General features: G+C 34.6%; 1 protein-coding gene and 1 long non-coding RNA gene across 6 annotated transcripts; both read left to right on the top strand.

Moving 5' to 3' along the window:
* Positions 1-7,801: 7,801 nt before the first annotated feature.
* Positions 7,802-12,330, top strand: LOC110867290. Of its 4 annotated transcripts, none has more exons than XR_004862535.1 (8): positions 7,802-8,055; positions 8,150-8,509; positions 8,649-8,869; positions 8,970-9,030; positions 9,544-9,726; positions 9,796-10,652; positions 11,234-11,605; positions 12,099-12,330. It is a non-coding gene; the product is annotated as an uncharacterized LOC110867290 (long non-coding RNA). The 4 variants fall into 4 exon arrangements; XR_004862536.1 differs by having other exon boundaries at positions 8,150-8,224; positions 8,437-8,869; positions 12,099-12,329; XR_004862537.1 differs by having other exon boundaries at positions 8,150-8,869; positions 11,547-11,605.
* A 5,235-nt stretch (positions 12,331-17,565) lies between these two features.
* On the top strand, positions 17,566-21,163 carry LOC110868399. 2 transcript variants are annotated; one of them, XM_022117553.2, is made up of 4 exons: positions 17,566-17,822; positions 17,900-18,011; positions 18,655-19,037; positions 20,646-21,163. In XM_022117553.2, the coding sequence occupies exons 1-4, from the start codon at positions 17,731-17,733 to the stop codon at positions 20,998-21,000; spliced, it is 942 nt and encodes a 313-aa protein (XP_021973245.1). In that variant the 5' UTR covers positions 17,566-17,730; the 3' UTR covers positions 21,001-21,163. The 2 variants fall into 2 exon arrangements, with proteins under 2 accessions (XP_021973245.1, XP_021973244.1); XM_022117552.2 differs by having other exon boundaries at positions 17,569-17,822; positions 17,891-18,011.
* The last annotated feature ends 78 nt before the right edge of the window (positions 21,164-21,241 follow it).

Raw genomic sequence — 21,241 nt, 5'->3', positions numbered from 1 at the left:
CCGCTGTGAGTTCATGTCCCCCTTTTCTCTTAACTGTTTTCAGTTTTCTAAACTGCGGGGGTGAAATACATGTTACTATGATTACAAGTACTTTTTACATGGTATGGATAACGTAAGGAGGGTTATTACCTAGATCATGTGAATGGGTAGGCTATTATCGTAAGACCATTAATCCTTGTATAAGGACCGAGAGGCATGAGTGATAGATCTATCGGGTGTTGCGAGCCCCACGCATGAGCCAGCGTGTGGCTGCATGTGGTGACTATGTCGTTCCGCCGGAAGGACCGGTATGAAATTCGCGTTACAGGTTTGAGTGCTTCCTAGGCCATTTCACTTATTAATGTATTAGCTACACATTAATTGATCTCTTTTTCCTTATTGCTACATACCAGGAATTTTCATACATACAGACATTTTACAAAGGTTTTACTTACTCACTACACATGAACTCGCTCAACATTATTGTTGATTTTTCGACTTACATGTATTTCAGGGAATTAAAGGATCTGGCACGGTATGGCACGTTTTCCCGCTGCACTAGTACGAGGTCATCCGGGTTTAGGGAATGTGACTCTTTCCTGGACAAGTCACAGTCCTTAAACTGTGTATATGTTTATGTTTGCTGAACAATGTTTATGTCGTTAGGGTGTGTTTCCGTTGATACAATGTTATTGTATTTGGTTTTAAAACTTAAATGAATGGATGATCTTGCATGGTTTTTATTCATATAGCTTTGTTATGGTTAAGCTATGGTATTAAGAAGTCACACCAAATTAACCACGCTTCCGCAAAGCCAGGGTGTGACAACCCCCCCCCCCCCCCCCCCCCGGCCTCAAATTTGTTAACTGGAATGTGAAATGACTATAATGCCCTTTCATACTACCCCCTGTGTTTTGTTCTACTCTGTAATATTACCCCCAACCACCACTGCCACCGCCATTCACCACCACTACCACCTCCAGCCACCACCCTCAACTACCTCCAGAAACATCACCAGCTGCATCATCAAGCTGCTGTAGAACAATATTGGACAATCTCACCTCAAGCTCATTGTCAAGTTTAAACCCCTCTTTGTTTAATTCATTCAATAGGTCATATGTTGCCATATATCTGTAATCTTTGTCCTTCCCCGTCATCTGCATGAGCCAAAAATTGTTGTATCAATTCTAAAGCGCTTTCACGTGTATTATGGAGTCCATAGCTACTTACCTTCTACAGGAAAGCAGGTATGGATGAATTTGCCATCTAAATGCTTTTTTAGATACCTGATATACATACAAAAGAGATAAGTATATGCTAGCTTGCTTGCAAGTAAATTATTATGTATGCAATGACTCTGGTGAAAAAAAGAAAACAAATCTAATTCATTGCAATGGTTGGTATGAGGCAGATCTCATAATGCCTATTGTTAAGACAAAGCACAGTCAAAAATCCTTAGCAGAACCAACAATTAAAGTATTGGCTTTCACTTTAATCGAAAACCAAAGCAATCTCTTTGCTACAGTAATATGAGAACATGCTTTTTAGGATCTTAAACAAGAACAAAGAAAACCCTATTTCAACATAACCAAAATCAAATTAAAAGATCAACTTTATCAAGAATCTTTCCCTAAACGCGCACGCATCTTCAAACAAACCACAGGTGTTTGAAGATGATGATGATATTTGAAGAAGGGGGTGGGTGGTTGCGGTGGGGGAGGAGCGGCGACTAGTGGTGGAGGAGCGGCGACAGGGGGTTATTTGAAGAAGATGATGATAATTTGAAGATGATGATGATGGATCTGTGAGTTACTTGAAGAAGATGATGATAATTTGATTTTATAAATAATAATAATAAATATAGGGTAAGATTACCAAAATACCCCTGCCTATAACAGTCAAATAACTGTTGACTGACGGCAGGGGGTAAAGTTGCGACATAACAACAAACGTTGGGGGGTAAAATTGCAATTATTTCCTTAGGAGGGGTAAGGGTGCCAATCACCCCAAACCCCAGGGGGTAAAATTGCAGTTTACTCTTTTTAAAAAGTAATCATTTTACCCGTTTATAGCTGAAAGACACTGGGGTACATGCACCAATCAGTCTCTGTCCCGATTGTTTGAGTGTTATGTGTCTTAGGTCCAAGGTTTGATACAAAACTACAATCGAGCTGGGGGTCTTACTGGAAGCAGTCTCTCTATTCCTACGGGGTAGAGGTAAGGCTGTCTACATCTACCCTCCTGAGACCCTACCTTAGCTTTGCTATTGGTGGGATATACTGAGTATGATGATGATGATGATGAATCATTTTACCCGTTTGTTAAAAAAACAAAAAAAAGATTATTGTTTTACTTATTCATTGCATGTAGGGACAAAAAGCATAACAATCGAGTGAATAGTAGAGACGATGTGCGTAATTTCTGGATCTTAAAGTCGAAAGGTGAAATTTTGACATATGAAACGTCTTGAGATTGATTTTCATTTTATTTGTGATGTGATTTTATCTCAGACGTTATATGAATATTATGTTTCTATGATTGATTAATTTCATGGTGTCTTGAAAAAGGGATTGGCTTCGACCATGTTTGGCTATATTATGTGTAGGTTTCATATTGCATCAAGTGTGTAGCTTACGGTATGTTATTGTTCTTCCGTGTGGGTTCCTCTCCCAGTGTGCCCTCAACAACATATTGGTTTGCTTATTACCTGTGTGATTGACGTGCAACTTGTTATATACCACCACGTGAGATCTTAGTGTGTAAGTTTATTAGTTATAAAGTATGTAGCATAAAACGTCCATAGTATTGTAGATCTAATATAAATGCAAGGTCGATGATTCTCCAAGGTATTTTGTTCCGATCTATAACAAACTCACTAAATGTTGATTTGGCAAAAAAAACGGTGATACGTGGTCGAAAACCGGTGTTCGTTAATGTTTAAGTTCATGTATTTGCTTAACTTTTAATCTCGAATAGCCTACTTTTAATGGGATTTGTGTTTTCCAGGTCTTACGGAGTTTAAGGAGCTATTTGGGAGCTTTACGGAACACTGGGAGTGAACGGGATCAACCGGGGATGTGAAATGAACAAAACCGGGTTAATCACGAAGATTGGATGTGTTTTAGGGAATGTTAATGGAGTTAAAATGAATATATTGGAATATGGCATGATAGAGGGCTGAATTACGAGTACGTGGGCGAAAACGGTGAGTAAAACGGAGCTATAACGAAGAAGTTATGAAGAAAACAGTTTTGGCAGAAACTGGCAATTGTAGAGGGCGTCGCCGACGCCTGAACAGGCCGTCGCCGACGGCTTTCCGTTTCTTGTATCGCGAATTTCAAGTTTTGTTGAGTTTGGACGAGTTGTAACGGTTTTAGGAGCCATTTTTCGGGGGTTACGAGTGGTGATCGATAAAAACACCATGGGGGATCATTCAACCTTCAGCTAATCCACCTCTAACACCCACCATTCATCTCCAACATCACCCTTCACCACTAACAACTTCTTCATCCTAACCCTAATCAAATCATCATCTCCATCATCCCACCATCACCATAATCTTCTTTCACCATTCAAACCCTAACCTCCACCACTCCTCAAGGCTCAAGGTCATGGCTCCGTGTTCGTGTTTGTCGGCCGGTGATCGCGTCCACCCAACCATGAGCGGCTAGTCTCTTCGGTTTCACCCTGGTATAGGTAGTTGTTTAACTTAGGGTTTTGAATTGTTTCTTGCTTCAACTTCGTGACAAATTGTGTTTGATTTTTGAAACCATTGACAATAGTTTACATTTGTTTTGTATTCGTAAATTGTCGAACAATGTTAAAAGTTATGACTTTACGAAATGGTTATGTGTAGTTATGCATTGTCATGGTTAGGTTTTACTTGTGTTGATTACAAAGTGCATTCTTGTCCGTTCTTCGGGACGTTGATAGTTATTGGCACCTAAGTTACGGTACACTAAATCCGTTAATCGTTATGCAATTGAGTTGAGTTAAAAACATGTAGGAACCCTAGGACTTACAATTATCGAACCGGGTGTGGAACTTTATCCCAATTCTTGTTTTCAATTTAGTAATTTAGTTTGCAATCTTAGTTAATCAAACATTGTTTTAGACAATAACCAATTGTCGGTTCATTCCAATTTATTTTCAAAACCAAACAAACAAATAAAAATTAGCAAACTTCATAATCACTTTGTACATTATTTGTAAATAATCTAACTAATCGAACGGGTCGTGCGATACTGACCACATGCTCTTCGTGGATACGATACCCGACTTACCCTAGCTACCTAGGTTTAATTGGGTTTTTGACTGATCGGGACGACACGGTCACGTCAAACGGTTTAGAAACTAAAACCTATAACCAGATCTGAACTAAACCGGTGTCACCCAAAACCGATAAAAAAGGCAGTTCGGCCGTTTTGACTCCCTAGACTTCAAAACTGACCAAACGGGTTTCATGCCCAAAGTAATCCCCAACCCGAATCAAATGACACCGGTTTCAACCGTTGGACTCGTTCTAGCAATTAGAAACGATAATTTGATTGTTTGGGACTGATTTCTAGCCGTTTTTACCCTTAAATCACCTTTTTGCCATCCCTTGTTATTATAAATACCTAGTGGATGTATTTTGTTTATCACAACTTAAAAAAACGCAAAAATCGCTTACGAAAAAAACAAAAAAAAAACTTTATCGCATCGCAAATGTTTCACTTCACCATACTTCCGAAATGTTTCCAAGTGTTCCCTTTTGGACCGAAGACGAGGAGTACACCTTGGGCCGTGCTTTTGTACACATTAGGACCTTAGACTTACAAGTACAGTATCAATGTCATCCTGATTTTTGAAATCGCTTTAAGGATAGAGTTGACAAGGAAATGGGAATTGCAACAGAGCGTACAAGCGATGAAATCAAAAGAAAGATGTTGAGTATATCAACGTTGCTTGAAAGTTTTCACATAATCTACTGTAGACGGATGGACAAGTTGGAAGATCCAAATAACAATGAGAATGTTGTTGAAGAATCTATAGCCAAATATGAACGGGTTAATGGAAGAGCGTTAAAAAGTTAGAATATTATAATGGACGCCACTTTGTAATTTTTATTATGTATTTTTACATTAATGATACTATGTTTAGAAAAGTGTAAATCCGAAAGCGTGGAAAATGAGGATTTTTCATTTTTATTTTTATATAACTTCGTATTTGTCAACTACAAAATGTACGGAAAAAACATGAACTAGTTTAGAACCAAACCGAAACTAAAAAACCGGGTTGGATAAAACCCACCCTCGAACCTACCAAATTGGTTTGACCCCGAACCGAAACCGACATTCAAACCGGTTTGGCCAAAACTGGTATATGCCCAAACCGGTTTCTAAACCAACCAGAACCGATTTTTGGCCAACTCTAACTAACTCACACTTGAAGAATCATTCACTCAACGATCCACCATTGAAAACCTTGGCATATATAATTGGTCCACCTAAAATGCATCAACTAGGGTTAACTAGGGTTGTAAACGAACCGAACGAACACGAACAAATCCATGTTCGTTCGTTAGGGAAATTAACATGTTCGTGAATTGTTCACGAATGCATACCGAACATAAGTTTATGCTCGTGTTCGTTTGTTAAGGAAATTCAGTTGTTCACAAACAGTTCGTGAACATTGGTCTCGAACACAACATAACACTTAACTTAAAAATAAAAAATTAAAACATTGTTATCCTTAACCATTGAATATAAGTAGTTAAATACAACCATGGAATGATAAATCAAAACACAAGAAGTCTACTACACCACCAAACAATAAATTAAGTTTAACTACCTTAGACATAATTATCCCAAAAAATGTCTTAGAATTTCCATATTTTAGCTAACTTAGAAAAAAAAAAGAGGGTTTCAAGTTTTCAATATGTTTAGATAAAAGATTTATTATTTATTATATTTTTCATATAATCAAACGAACACGGACGAATATGAATGAAAGTGATCGAACATATTAACGAACGTTCACAAACGCAATCGAATGAACAAGACCTGTGTTTATGTTTGTTCGTTAAGCTAACTGAACGAAACGTGTTCGTTCATTAAGCTAATCGAACAAACATAAACGAAATTCCCGTCGAACGATTCACGAACTTCACGCCGAACAATTCACGAACTGTTCGCTGAACGTTCGGTTCATTTGAAGCCCTAGCATCAACAAAAGAGTGATCAAAACACCAATCACATTAAGCATTTAAGCTTCATGAACAAATTAATGGGATTAAATGTCCGACTGAATTAGAATTTATACCGGGTTGGAGAGAATAAAAAACTAAATAATTAAAACCTTATAAATAAGCAACATGTTTATGCATATATGTATTGTAATCTTGGCTTTGGGGTTTTTCAAAGAAAAAATAGTTATGCATATGGTTGTTGTAACCTTGGCTTTGGGGGTTTTTCAAAAAAAAAATTGACTTTTTTACTTTTCACCCAAAAGTATTTCATAAATTACTTTTAATCCGAAACTATTTGTTTTTTTTACTTTTAACCCAAAACTTTTTATCCTTTGCAATTTATCCTCACAACTTTTTTTACTTTCAACTTTGGTCCTTTATAGTTTTCATTTTCCGCAAATTTTTCGCTTAGTTCTAAATTTTGCGACTTAACACATCGCAACGTGCGTCTTTGGTTTAACGTTTTTACGTTTCGTTCTAAATTTTGCGAGTTAACACGACGCAACGTGCGTGTGTGGGTGAACGTTTTTACATCGTCTATTTTTTTTCCTGTTTGACAGGTTCAACATAACGTGCGGGTCCTAAATCGACTTAGTTATAAATAAAGAATCCCCGCTGTATTGCGGCGGGTTGTAATTCTAGTTAAACTATAATTAGCAAAGGGCTTATAGCCTAGCGATATCAGGAATGTGGTAAAGATGAGGGTCTTAATCCCATACTTGCGATATCAGCCTATCAGGAGCGTAGTAAAGGTTAAGGGTCTTAATCCCATACTGATACTCTCATGGTGGTAACATTTTATTTGACCCCTTAAAATTTGCTTGCAACCATAAATGTCGAAGCTATTAACTAATAGTTAACGGAATCAGCTTTTTCAGTAACTGAATCAAGCAAACATTTTATAGCTGAAACTGATCAGCTTTACAAATCTGTAGAACTTGTAGCAACGTGGAAAGTGTATGATTTAGTGAAAATGTTTTTGAAAAATTGCTTGTAAATCAATTAATGTGTTTACAAATCATTTCCATTATTCCAATAGTTGTTTGATACAAATTAAATTCTACTAATTGAAACAAAATAATGCTAACACTTATTTGATCAATAAGGTAGTTTTCTTTCTTATGTTTAAATATTTGACTATCACTTGATATAAGTTTATATTAATTATTTTAGAATGACTACACATTCACTAATTCTACGTCACTTAGGGGTAGGGGCGCTCCACTAGTGATTGAATTCTGTCACTCACAACATCCAATCAAGTTCTGCCACGTCATCGAGCTTTATTCCATCACTAGTGATGGATTTTACTAAAGGTGTCCATCGCTAGTGATTGTTTTTTTTTTATTTTTAAAATTATAAATTACCAATAAAACAATAAAATTATAAATTATAACTTTCATTTAAATAAAAAACAATATCTCTAGACATATTTTAGGTTACAACTAAGAAATAAACATATAAAAATAATCTATTATCTATATTAAAACAAAACATTTTAGTGCCACTTGGCATAAATTTAATCCACTAATTGCCACCTGGCAACTTAATACTCCTCACAATTGTGATTTGAGCGGCAATATACCTCTCATATGTAATCCCTCTTATCACTTTGGTTGTAACGCTGAGAATTGAAGTTTTTCTTTTCCCTTTCCAAAACCCTAAGTTCAACCATGGCCGCACACCTCTTTCCCCATCGTTTAATTTCCTTTTCATTCTTCATGTTTACATCTTCTCTTTGAACAACCCTAACGGAGACTCTCCTAATCCAGCAGATCTATTTTCATCTGATATGTTTTTGACGGGTTAGGGTTTTTCAATTCCCATCAGTAGAGAAGAAGATGAAGGTTAGTATATGCTTCTGAATGTTTGATTCTAAGCATGGCCCTTCTTGATTGCTGTATCTCATTTCTTTTCTTCCTTCTTCTTTTGTGGATTTAGGGTTTTGTTTGTTCAGAAAGTTGTTCTGATAACTGGTCACACAGTTGCTTTCTGTTCTTTCACTGGTCAATAAAGGTATGTCTCGGTTATTTTCTTCATTTTTTTCGGGAACAGGGGTTTTTTGCTTCCTTACTTTTGTCAATTTCTATGTGTTTTTTTTGGTTTCATCATGATTTTTAATGTTAGTTATCAGTTAAGGTTTTACATGATTTAAAAGCTGACTGTGATAACCGTTACTTGAGTGCTATTTTGATCTTTATGTATTTAACACAAGTTGTTTGCATTAGGGTTGTCTTTGGCTATATCTATGGTTAGATGATAGCAGTTTGGTACAATTTCTCTGAAACATATTTGTTGCAGGTTAGGAATGTATAACCTTCTTTTATGTTTTTTTCAAGTTTATAAAATAGAAGTTAAACAAAAGGCTCTTCCTTTGTCTCCATATTTTTTTAATCATTATTGCGGCTATTCATGTAAAAATAGTTAATTGTCTTTGAAGGGTTAAAGCGTATATTGACGGATATTAGTTAAGTAGCCGAATGTCCCGTTTAGGTGACTTCCATGGCAACCGTAAGTATGCATCTTGGCAGGGCAACCCGGATGGTCATGTGGTTTCACATGGCAACCGTAAGTACGCAGCCATGGCGGATTTATCCACTCTGTTTGATTGTTTACAAATCGGAGCCTCATAATCGTTTTATAACATCGACAACAGTACTGGTATACACCTGTTATGTTTTAACCGGACATGTTTTCATTTTTTATATATATTTTTTTTTGGCATTTGATCGGAGGACTTTATTCCTCGAGTCTCAAACAGATTTGGAGTTTATAGCAGCCGGAAGAGTTAATGGAAGATTTCATACGACATATCTCAAAAAGTAAGTTGTACAAAGTAGTATTAACTATATGCAGGTAATAATGGAAGATTTCACATAAAAATATGTGCATTGAACGCACAAAAGCGGTACGGTTGCCGGTTGGTTTTGACTTACCTGGCGAAAACAAGCAGGTTTTGCTCAAAATTCGGTTTGTGCACCTCTACAATCAGCCATCACTTTATATAATGCTGGACATTATAGGCCGATTACCAATATACACGTGCCCATGTATCCCAGTCGTCATGATGTAAATAAGCTACAAGATTTTTCGTGATTTAAAAGGCTATAATGATCAGTTTTAGTGATTTGAACAATTTTGAGATTATTTGCATCTTGGTAGGGAAACTTGGATGGTTATGTGAAACAAAAATGTATATCTCGATTTCACATTACATCTAGCAAGTATGCAGCCATGGTGGTGTATCCGTTTTGTTTAGTTGTTTATAAATCTGAGTCTCATAAGGAAAGTATTGTATCATGTTGAGCTGATTACTTTCTCCCTGTTGTTCACAGTTAATTAACAACCTTGAGGAGAAGAAACCAAAGTTGAAGGATGAACATTTGTCACATTTTAAGAGGAATTGTTGAGGCACACAATGAAGGGTATGACTTTCATAGTGTTTCCCGGTACAGATATGCTTCTTAAAACCTCTTCTCGAGAATCAGTTTGCTGATAAGAATCAAAATTCACTTCTGGTGAGTTATGATATATTGTATTTTGTCTGTTCTTATATTTAGTTCTGAATTTTGATTTCAATTATGCAGTGTCAAGTGACAAAGCTCTGGAGTGTATCATCAAGGAGAATGACGAAAATACCCTTTTTAATGAGCAAACTCTTCAAATGGTTGTGGTTTAAAAAAATTTATCAAGTTATTTTTGTTCAAGAACTTATCATACTTCTCTTTAATAATTTTTATTTTCCGGCATTAACTTATTTGTAGGTAATCCCTTTTAAGGTAAGTTACATTTTCGTATAGTCAATCAGCGCTGTAGTACATTTGTGTTTGTTATTAACCAATTTGTTGCATATGTAAGTATGTGTGTGTAGATATGCAGTGGTAACAGGGGCAAACAAAGGTATAGGATTTGAATTTTGCAAGCAACTGGCTTCAAATGGGTCAAAGTAGTGTTGACTGCAAGAGACGAAAAGAGAGGCATTGATGCCCTTGCCAAATTCAAAGACACTCATCTTTCCGATCCCGCGAGTTTCGCGGGTGGCTTAACACAAAAATATAATATCTACTGGCATTGAAGCCCATGTAGATCATCATTTTTGTTCTAGGCCTTTCCCAACTTAGGCTTCACGTTTAAGGGTCGCCAGATAGATACCTTCTGGACAAAATATTAATATGTCAGCAGCTCTTGAAGTAATATAGAATGGGTCATAATTATTGCAGAGTAGACCAATGTGGCTCTTGAAGTAATATAGAAGAATAATATGTCAGCAGCTCTTTGCCATCAAGCTATGACTATCCTTGTAGAGGAATATAACGTCCAACCATTGAAGTGTCCAGTTTCGATTTGCGGTGATATTCTTGGTCAATTTTACGTCTCATTGAGCTGTTTCGGATTGGTGGAAGTACTCCTGATGCAAATTATCTCTTCATGGGAGAATACGTAGGTAAGTTGCTAAGTGTTAATTTTTGAATTTCTCGAATTTTAGAATTTTGTAAATGTGCTGGTGAGATGTCATTAGTTAAGATTTTCTCAAAGGTAAGTTCATTATTTAATTGAAGGTGTAAAAGTTCTAACCCCGTTATTTTTTTGTGCCTTATGTAACGTGTATGCACATTTAGGAAGCTGTGAAAATAATATATGGTTGTTCTTTAAATATTTATTTAATATTTTCTTTATCACTTTCAAGTGTGATTTGAACATGACTCTCTAGGAAAGTAACACAACTCATCAATTTCTAGGGCAAAACTTATAACATAGTAATGATAGGTAGTAATTAACACTTTAAGAACCGTAGGGATAGCATGATCTCAAATATAGGTTCATAATTGGTTTCTTCTAGCCTTCTATACCATGGTGTGTTGACGCATTCATTTTAATATGCTATATATATGATTTCCGTAAGAAACTTGGATGTGCCTAATCACTATAAGAGACTTCCACTAATCATATGTTAGAAGATGACTTTGTTTATATGCAAGACTGAAACAAATATTTATAACTTTTAAACTTTTGGTTTTGCTGCAGGGTATTCTTGGACCAATTACTGCGATTTTTTTATCACCGAGAGGTTTTTTTTTTTTTTGCATTTTGAATACCTATTAGGTGACCTTCGACCCATTTCCAATAAACTTTTAGAGGCAAAATATAACCCGAAATGACCTTTTTTAATTTTTGATGGGTCAAGAATGCCACACCTATTTGCTTTAACTGGGTGCTGCTTGTAGTTCTTCCTATCATTTTTATTATGTTCTAATAATAGTGTTTCTATTAAATTCTGGATTTTTTGTGGTTTCTGTATCATTTTGTAATATTCACATGTAGCTTGGAAGTTTTACAGGCCTCAGACTTATCTGATTTGGTTCTATCCTGCATATAGAAGCTATTGTTCATGGTCTGGTAAGCTTTGACAATTTTATGGATTCATTTAAAAGTTGTTTTTTTTTTGTTTGATACAAACTGGTAGTTTATGAATATGGGTCAGTTTGTGTTATGATAATTTTATATATAATGTGTTCGGGTATGTAATTATAAATTTGATTATTTAGAGACTTATAAGTTATATAAATTAATTATGCTAACCCGTGTATTACACAAGATTTACAAGGTAATTGATGCGTTTGGATGTCTCAAGTTTTTTTCTTTGTTTTGTTAATTACTAAGGAGGTTTATGTTAAATGTTACTCTAACTATGTATACAATAGCATTTGAAATATTGATGGGAAACTGAAGATTCTTAGACTTGGAATCAAATCTTGAATTATAGATCTATGATTATGATTCTTGGAACTGGAATCAAATTGTGAAATGTAGATCTATTAAATTGTGTTTTTTCCTACATTTTTAGTACACGGTTAATGAGTTACTTTTGAATTTTGATTTTGTCTTGAAGGTGAACTAAGTTCCAGCTTTTCAAGATGAAGTTCATGAAACTTGGGTCAAAACCGGATTTGTTTCAGTCCAATGGCGAAAACACTCGGTCAAAGAACTCCACCACCCAATCCTACCGGTGATTACTTTGTAGCAAAGAGTATTTGTCAATTAGCATGTGTAACGAATAAATTACTTTTTGTATGATTTAGTTATGTGTTAATCATAAATAGCTTTACTATATGATTTATTTCATTGATTATTGATTATATGTGTTCTGCTCAATATATGTTAAGGTCAAAATAGGTTCGGGTCAGTCAAAACGGGTTTTGCTCAAAATAGGTTCATGTCAATATGTGTTCTGCTCAATATACATTAAGGTCAAAACTGGTTAACAAATGCTTTATTTAAAAAAATATATATCAAATAACCAAAGTTATAAAAAAATAATTAAAAAAAATGAAATCTATCCGAGTTCTAAAAATTGCTATAAAATCATTTATATAATAACATCTCAATACCTATAAAAAATAAATCAAAACATATTTACCTAAGTGAGAAAAATCATATTTTTATACGTTTATATTGAAAAGTTCTTTCATTACAAAGCTCATCTCATTGCCAGTATATATTATATGTTTGTGTTAAGCCACCCGCGAAGCTCGCGGGATCTTAGGCTAGTAAGATACATAAAGAAAACATACTCCCCATCTGAATCCGGAAATTCCATACCTAAAGAGCCTACAAGTTCAACTAAATCATATCTCAACCGAAAGTGAATTTCTTCATTGCGCAAGTCTTGTTGGACATTTTCGGGAACAGGAGCTTGTGTGGGAGGGTCCGGCACCCAATCTGGAGATATTGCACGTCCATCTTCTTTTATTAGCATATTGTGCAATATGATACATGCATATACTATGCTATGGATTGTTTTTTATTCATCGCACGAACCGGTCGGCTTAGTATCCCCCATCTACCCTTTAAAACACCAAAAGCCCTCTCAACATCTTTTCTTGCCTTCTTGAACATCTTTTCTTTAGCCTCGACAGGAAATGAAGGAGTCATCACAAAAACAGACCATGATGGGTAAGGATACCATCCGCAAGAAGATAGCCTCGTCTGTAATATCTTCCATTAACAAAAAATGGACAGAATGGTGCGGTATCATCTGTTACGCTTTGAAACAACGGCGATGTGTACAAAACATTGATGTCGTTGTTTGAACCAGGAACACCAAAATATGAATGCCAAAACCATAAATCATTCAAAGTCACCGCTTCAAGTATGATGGTTGGTCTTTTGACGTCACCCCACGCCCCTCGCAACTCTCTTGGACAATTTCTCCATTCGATATGTGTACAATCGATGCTACCGAGCATCCTCGAAAATGCCATCTAGCCTCATGCGCGGCGTAAATACATGCGATGCCGTGTCTCGTCGGTTTACGTAGAAACTCTTTGGCATACAATTTAATGATCGCGTTACAAAAGAGTTGCAAACATTCACGTGATGTTCCGTCCGACATTGCTAAGTATTCATCAAATTGATCGGGAGGGTTACATGTCGTAAGTTGGCGAACAACGGATGTGCATTTTTGTATCGGCGTGAAACTTCGTTTGCCCCTCCCGTCGTAACGTTCTTGAAACCATTCTTCGCTTGCTTCAATGTCTCCAACAATCTTTAAAAATAAATCTTTTGGTAAACGAAACCGATCTCTAAACGTTTCGGCATTGTAGAACGGATTCTCCACAAAGTAATCCTTCATTAACACTTCGTTGGCATGTATACGATCACGATCCACCATTTTCTTCTTTGGGCGGCTCGAACATTCAAGTTCGTTATACACCTTCTCGAAAAATTCAAGCGTGTCATTGTCGGAAGACGTAGAGCTATCGGTGTCTAGCGGAATCGAATCGGTTGGAAATTCCATTTTACCCAAGAAAAGTGGTATAAATTTATGTATTTTTTGTGGATGAAATCTGTAGAGTGTAGAGATGGTATTTTTTGTAGGTTTAAAAGGTTAAAATAGATAGTATATATATAGCGTATAAGTTTTTTTTTATAATTTTAAAATGCCAAACGGTCCCAAACGGTTACATTCAACGGTCAAGCCAACGTTCAAAATTGAAAATTAATGCGTGATGATGAGCACGCTTCAAAATTGAAAATTAACGCGTGATGATGAGTACGCGTCATCAACTCCACGCGTGGAACAAAGATGGTGATAACGGTGTATAACGGCCTAAAACGCGTGGAAGGGTGGCCATCACGTGGCGCCCCAACCAACCCCCCTATAATCCATATAAACACTCACAATGAAGTGTGAACTTTCAGTCTTTCACCACTTAATTGAGAGAAGTTCACCAATATGTGTATACAAGTTTATATAAGTATCAAAATAAATATACACAATTTTATTTTTATTGACACGTATTATTTATTTTACAAGGTTCAGTAGAAAATAAACTCGTTCTATTATCACACCCATTTTATTACCGTTTACATTATTTTACTTTGTTATTTCATTTTGTGTAACAACTACCTATCTCTTGTTATTCTTTATATATGGACTCCTTTTTGTTAAAAAAGAACCTAAGGTGACAATCTTTTAAAATTCAAGATACATGTATATTTTAAAATTTTGTATTAAATATACAGCATATATAGTCGATTTTAAGAAGACTACGGAGAAAACCTTTCAAATACTTCTACGTATGTGATATATGAAACGGTTATCGAACCACATATATTTCTCTTTGCACTATATGTGAGTATATTAAATGTAACATATGAATATATTGACACTCAACTCTAATAAATAAGCAAGAAAGAAAGAAAGATTCTGAACCACCGATCAAAGTGTGTCATGTGAATAGCAAATTCACATTAACTTTGACTCATTTGACAAGTAAAGACAAGAGAGTAATAAACACTTGTTATTGTTGTTTTTTTTTTAAGATAAACTTCATTAAAAACCGGTCGGTCTGACAAAAAACACAGGATTGCACCTAGAACAACTACAATATGTACAACAGGTAATTACACCAATCACTCCAAACCAAGTTCCGATACTTGGATCTACATTTAAGCCAAAAGTAACCTAAAGACCTTGCTTCCTTAAAAATATCTTCACTCTCACCTGTTCTGTTTGCGAAGAGCTTATCATTCCTAAATTTTCAAATGGCCCAACACGTCACCATAACCAAACCCCGAACAATCTCCTTAGCCTTATGCTCCCCACCAGCCCCTTTATGTAAATCCGTAATGTCTAGAAAAGAAAAGGCAAAAAGGGCGGTAACTTAGCCCATTCGCAGAACCTATTCCGCACTGCCGAAGAAATGCTACAGCCCGAGAACAAGTGATCCAGCGACTTCGTTCCTTCTCCGCACAGAATACAAGCGTCTGTCTCAATCAAGATGTTCCTCCTCAGAAGCGCTTGTCTAGTCGGAATTCTATCAAGCACCGATCTCCAGACGAAAATCATGCATTTAGCCGGAACCCAGCCGCAACCTTTGAACGAGAATTTAACCTCCTCAATACTTCCCTCTGTTGCCAAAAGTTTAAACGATTTAGTAGAAAAAATACCGGAATCGTCCGATAACCATCTCCATTTATCTCTTTCAGTCGACACCACAACCCCACTCAGCGCCTCCCCAATGTCAACCAGCTCAGCCAGCTCATCCGGAGAAGACGGGGGACTCGACCAGCACCATGAATAATTAGACTCCCCGAAATACGTAGAAAACTTTATTTATATGTTATTATTTTTTTAATACATAATAAAATCGAATATTATTATTTATCTTTCATTTGAGAACGGTATTGATATATTAAAAAATAACTCCGGCGTTGAAAACTTGGCTCGGCTCACTTCTGCTTTTGTACAGTATAATTTTAGAGACTTTATAGAATAACTTTACCCAACATATACATTGTATATGTATTTCTCTACAACATTCTATGATATGATACCTAATTATGAGCACTTTTCAAGTAGCATGGGTTGCAAGTCTTAATAAAGAAGCTGGAATAGACGGATGTAAAGAAGGTTTGGCATGATATGTGTTCATGAATATGTAGGCCATATGCTTTCTTTTATTAAATAAGTGGGTGCTAAACTGCAAATTACCTTTTATTTCCTTTTATAAAATTAGCATGAAGTAACACATGCATGTTCTGATAATGCAAACATATCAACAAACAAAAGGTAGAAGTCTATTTATATTTTTCCTCATCTTTATTTTTTTTTAAAAAGTTGGATAGTTTGATACGTTTAAGAGAGTAGAAAACTTTTCCTTCTTTTAAAAGAATTTGATATCGAAATTTTATACATGTATGCTTTTACCAATAATCCAGATCTTATGAATTATAATCAATTTTTTTATCAATGTTACTTTGCACTAAATTAGTTCATAACCAACTTTAAGTATAAAAAACGTAACTAGAGTAAACTTCTGTTTTTCTTCATGTGATTTGTTCATTTTAACGATTTTGCCCCAATCATTTAAAAAGGATTATTTTCCTCCAATAGTTTAATGGGAAAACATATTAAACTATTGGAGGAAAATGGCCGTTTTTAAATGATTGGGGAAAAGCGTTAAAACGACCAAACCATAGGGTGCAAAATGGAAGTTTACTCTTTTAACTATGATACGTAAGACGGTTATTTAACATCATCAATCCAACTCTTAAAATTTACAAAAAGCAACTCATAAGTGTATTATGTTGTTTACATTTTTTTCCTAATTGATTATGTATTACGGGTCAAGTTATCCTACAAAATCTCATAAAACTAAGAAGTGTACAAAGATACAAGGATCGCAAAACATAACAAAATGTCGAAAAATATAACAAGATGTCGAGGAAAAAAGACACAACGATGCAAATATAGAAAAGACACAATGATATAAACAAAAACTCTAAAATCTACAAGCTATAAATTCAAAAGTGAAAATCTAAAATCTCATATCGTAGAGTTCGATAAGACGCTTCCAATGGCGCTTGAATGATATCATTCGAAGTCCGTTTGATACCCTTCTTACGACTTTTTATTTTTAGAAGACTTTGTATTTGACCCTAAGTTCCTAACCTTATGTATTACATATACCCTTATAACAGTATTAGCAAAAGACACGATTAAAAAAAGCTTAAATTCAAAGATAAAAATAATAATATTGAAAAACGTAGTGGTTAAAAATGAAGAGCTAGGAATACAAATGAGCCAAGTCATCCGTAAGCTACACAAAGTTAGTTCACTAAAAGCTCGAATTGAGCTGATTGAGGTAAAACAAGCTCAAGGCCGAGCTCGACACAAAACTTAAAATTATTTAATATACAAACTCGAGCGCGAACTCGAGTTCCGAGATTTTTGAGAGCAAAATCAAACTAAAGCATACGGTGAAGCAGGTGAAAGAGTTGAGCAATAAAAGCAAACATGAATGAATAATTGAATATACGGTTAAAAGACCAGCCAAACTATCAATCACAGACAAACCGACCCCTTTTATCTTGTCTCTGTAATAAAATTATAAACCCCCTTTTTTGGCATCTATTTCTTGTAAAAAAAAATCCCAATAAAATATGCATTTATTATATATAACCAAATAAATAAAAAACCTGCCACTTCTGCATTGGTTTATTCTCACAAGAAATCTATGGAAGTTCAACTGAAAAATGCAAGAGAAAAGGTGAAGAACAAGAAGCAAGAATCAATGGTGGCTGATGATTCTTTTTCATCAAAATGGAGGTGGGTTATAATCTTTCTCTCTCTACTCTCTCTCATGAGCAAAATCTGATGTGGGTTTTTGATTTTAGTGAAAAAAGATTGGATAAAGATGAAGGGTTGAGGACTGTAGAGTGTTTAAGAGGCAGATTGCTTGCTGAAAGAGCAGCCTCCAAGGCTGCTAATGATGAATCTGAACAAATTGGCAAAAAGGTTTTGTTTTTTTTACTATCATTTTGTGTTTGTGTTTGGGGTTTTTTTTTTTTTTTTTTTTTTCACACATTGTAATGTGTTTGTATGTGGTTGGGTCTTTACCCTTCAATGTTGGATTATGAATTTGAGTTTGTTTACTATGCATTGGTTGATCTTTTTGGATAGTAAAGCGAAGTCTAACACGTTACTAAAGCGGATTCTAAAATCAGGTCTTTTACATGAATCGAAAGATGTTTGTATGTGGTTCTTTACCCTGCAACATTGGGTTATAAATTTGAGTTTGTTTACTAGCATTGTTTGATCTCAATCTTTTTTAATAGTAAAGCGAATTTTAAAACTAGGGTCTTCTCGTAAAAAAAATATATTTTTTCACTTAGAATTCTAACACGTAACTAAAGCGGATTCTAAAATAAGGTCTTTTATACGATTTATAAAAGACACATAGTCACAATTATTAAATTTGAAGTGCGTTTTAGCGAATAAAAAACTTTTACGAGTATACTAATTCTTTATTTTACTTGTCAAAATATAAAAATTAGACGAAGTTAAACACTAAAAAGCAGCTTATTTTTTATGCATTTTTTATACAGTCGAGCCACCACGCTAAATCTTGATTTGTGTTTTGTGAATTTTGAAAATGTAGGTTACTGAGCTTGAGAAACAATTGAAAATGGAGATCAAATCAAGAAACAAAGCCGAAAAGCGGCTGAAAATCTTGATGAAAAAGCTTGAATCTTTGAACATATCATATGTATCTGGAGATGAATGTTCAAGTATTTCTGAAAGAAGTGAGATTTCATCAGTTTCTTCTTCTAAATCTCAACATCAGATGGAACTGCAGAAGACCCAAATCAGTAACATCTCAAAAAGTGTCACGGACACACATATATCTGGTAAAAGACATAATTGCCCTTTAGATGAAGGTAATTTGGGGTCTTTTGATGAGGGTATTTCTGGGAATTCCAATGACAATGAGTGTCAAAAAGATGGAGATGAAGATTTTTTAAAGAAAGAAGATGATAATGGGTATGTTTTCTTGAATTTAGAACTTGATTTATGAACATTGTGTTAATTATTTTCAGATTTTTTTTCCAGTGATTAATAATTACTTCAATACTTCTTATCTGACTTTTTTAAGTTATAATAAAAGTTAATTACATAATTAGTCTCTGTGGTTTGTACAAAATAACATACTTAGGTACTAATAGTTTAAAATCACCTTCTAAGGTATTAACTTTTCATTTTGTAACGTTTGGAGGTATTAACTTCTCGGGTATTAACATAGTTAGTCCATGTGGTTTGCACAAAATAACATACTTAGGTACTAATAGAATGTGGTTTTAAACCTACAAATAACGTTAATACCTCCAAACGTTACAAAATGAAAAGTTAATACCCTAGAATGTGATTTTAAACTATTAGTACCTAAGTATGTTACTTTGTGCAAACCACATGGACTATCTATGTAATTAACTCTTAGACCATGCGTAGTGGGCATGATCCACCCTTAGGCGTTTTGCGACATGTGGCAGCCCAGTCAGCAATCGGGCATTATGGGGCGTTTTCTAAAATGGGTGTTGTGGGGATTGTGGGGCATTATGTTTGTAATAAAATAAAATAAAAATAAAAAACAATTTAAAAAAATATTTTAGGACAAAACAATGCAAGCTCCAATCTGATTGGTCAATTCTTCCCCCATTTAGCGTGATTTAAACCACGCTGCACCATTTTTTTCGAAAAAAACGCCACATAACGCCGAGGAGGGTGGGAATCGGGTGAGATTGGGCGTGTTTGGTGGAAGATTTTGAAAAAAACCACGTCCACTACGGGTGGTCTTATAATAATATTCAATAAAAAATCATGGTTGAATAGGTTTGTTTGTAAATTAATAGTTCTATTAACAAAATATAGAAAAAAAAACAATTAAAATATGTCAGAATAAACTATATTTTTTTTGAACGGCAAATTTAGATCACTGATAGACCACTGTGTCACCCAACGGAATCACCGGATCATATCCAATAAATCTGGGATGTACAACAATTATAATTACGCTACAATTTAACCTATCAAAAAATTTACAACTCCGTCACAAATTAACCTATCAAATAAAATATTTGAAATAATTTTCTAGTACATTTAAGTTTATTATTATTATTATTATTATTATTATTATTATTATTATTATTATTATATTTAACATCGCATTAAGTTTTTATTTATTAATAATCTTCTACATGTTTAAAAATAAATTTATCTATGCTTTATGTGTCATTTTCTTCGTTTCTAAATCCTATAATAAATTTAAAGTACAATGCATTATATTATTCGATATAAGTTTTTAATACATTGAAAACGAAATAACAAAGTTGAGCTCATAGTGTGTTTGCCTGCTTGGTACGCCAAGATTTCAATAAATTTTATCATATCTTACCTTATTTATGCAATAAAAGTTATATCAGACTTTTAGATGGTAGAACTGATTATTCTCGTACTTATCAATCTAACCCCTTTCCATAAGAAAAAAAGAATGAATTTTGTAAGCATGATTTAAATAGTTTTGAAATGTACATCTTAGATGTTTGTTGAAAAAACTTTATCATTTTTCTCATTTTTTATTCTTTTGTTGACTAGGTCAAACTATTATTCCACAAAGAACAAAAGTGACAATGAAGAACAAAATGATCAAGACAAATATCATAATGTTGATAACTCAATGGCATTGGTATTGGTTGAGACTAAAGAGACCATGACACCAAGCAAAGATGAAGATCACCATGAAGACATATATGATACCTCCATGGCATTAGTTGTGGTTGATTCTAAGGTTAAAGAAGAGAAACAAGATGTGTCAATTTCAAATGGAAATGTGAAAGATGCACTTGATGCTTTAAGGCATGCTAGAGAGAGCCTTCAAGCTTCAATTGATATGAGAAGAAATGTGGGATCAAACATTCCTCAAGCTAGACTTGATAGGATCGCGTGTTAGATATAAAGTAGTCCTTAATTAGTATACACAATGTCGTTTTTGTATATTGCTAGACCTCTTTATCTTTCGATATGTATAATCATAACTAAATATGTGTAACCATGATTAAATAAGAACTAGATGTTTGATACAAAATGATAATAAACACTCATTATATGTAAAATATGGTTGCATATCTATCCAATTAAGATGCAAAATGAATTTTTTAACAACTTTTGTCTCATAAACGGTTATCTAATTA

This window comes from Helianthus annuus, chromosome 7, assembly GCF_002127325.2.
Source record: "Helianthus annuus cultivar XRQ/B chromosome 7, HanXRQr2.0-SUNRISE, whole genome shotgun sequence".
In the NCBI taxonomy this organism is placed as follows: domain Eukaryota; kingdom Viridiplantae; phylum Streptophyta; class Magnoliopsida; order Asterales; family Asteraceae; genus Helianthus; species Helianthus annuus.
This window is presented reverse-complemented; position numbering and strand designations above follow the sequence as displayed.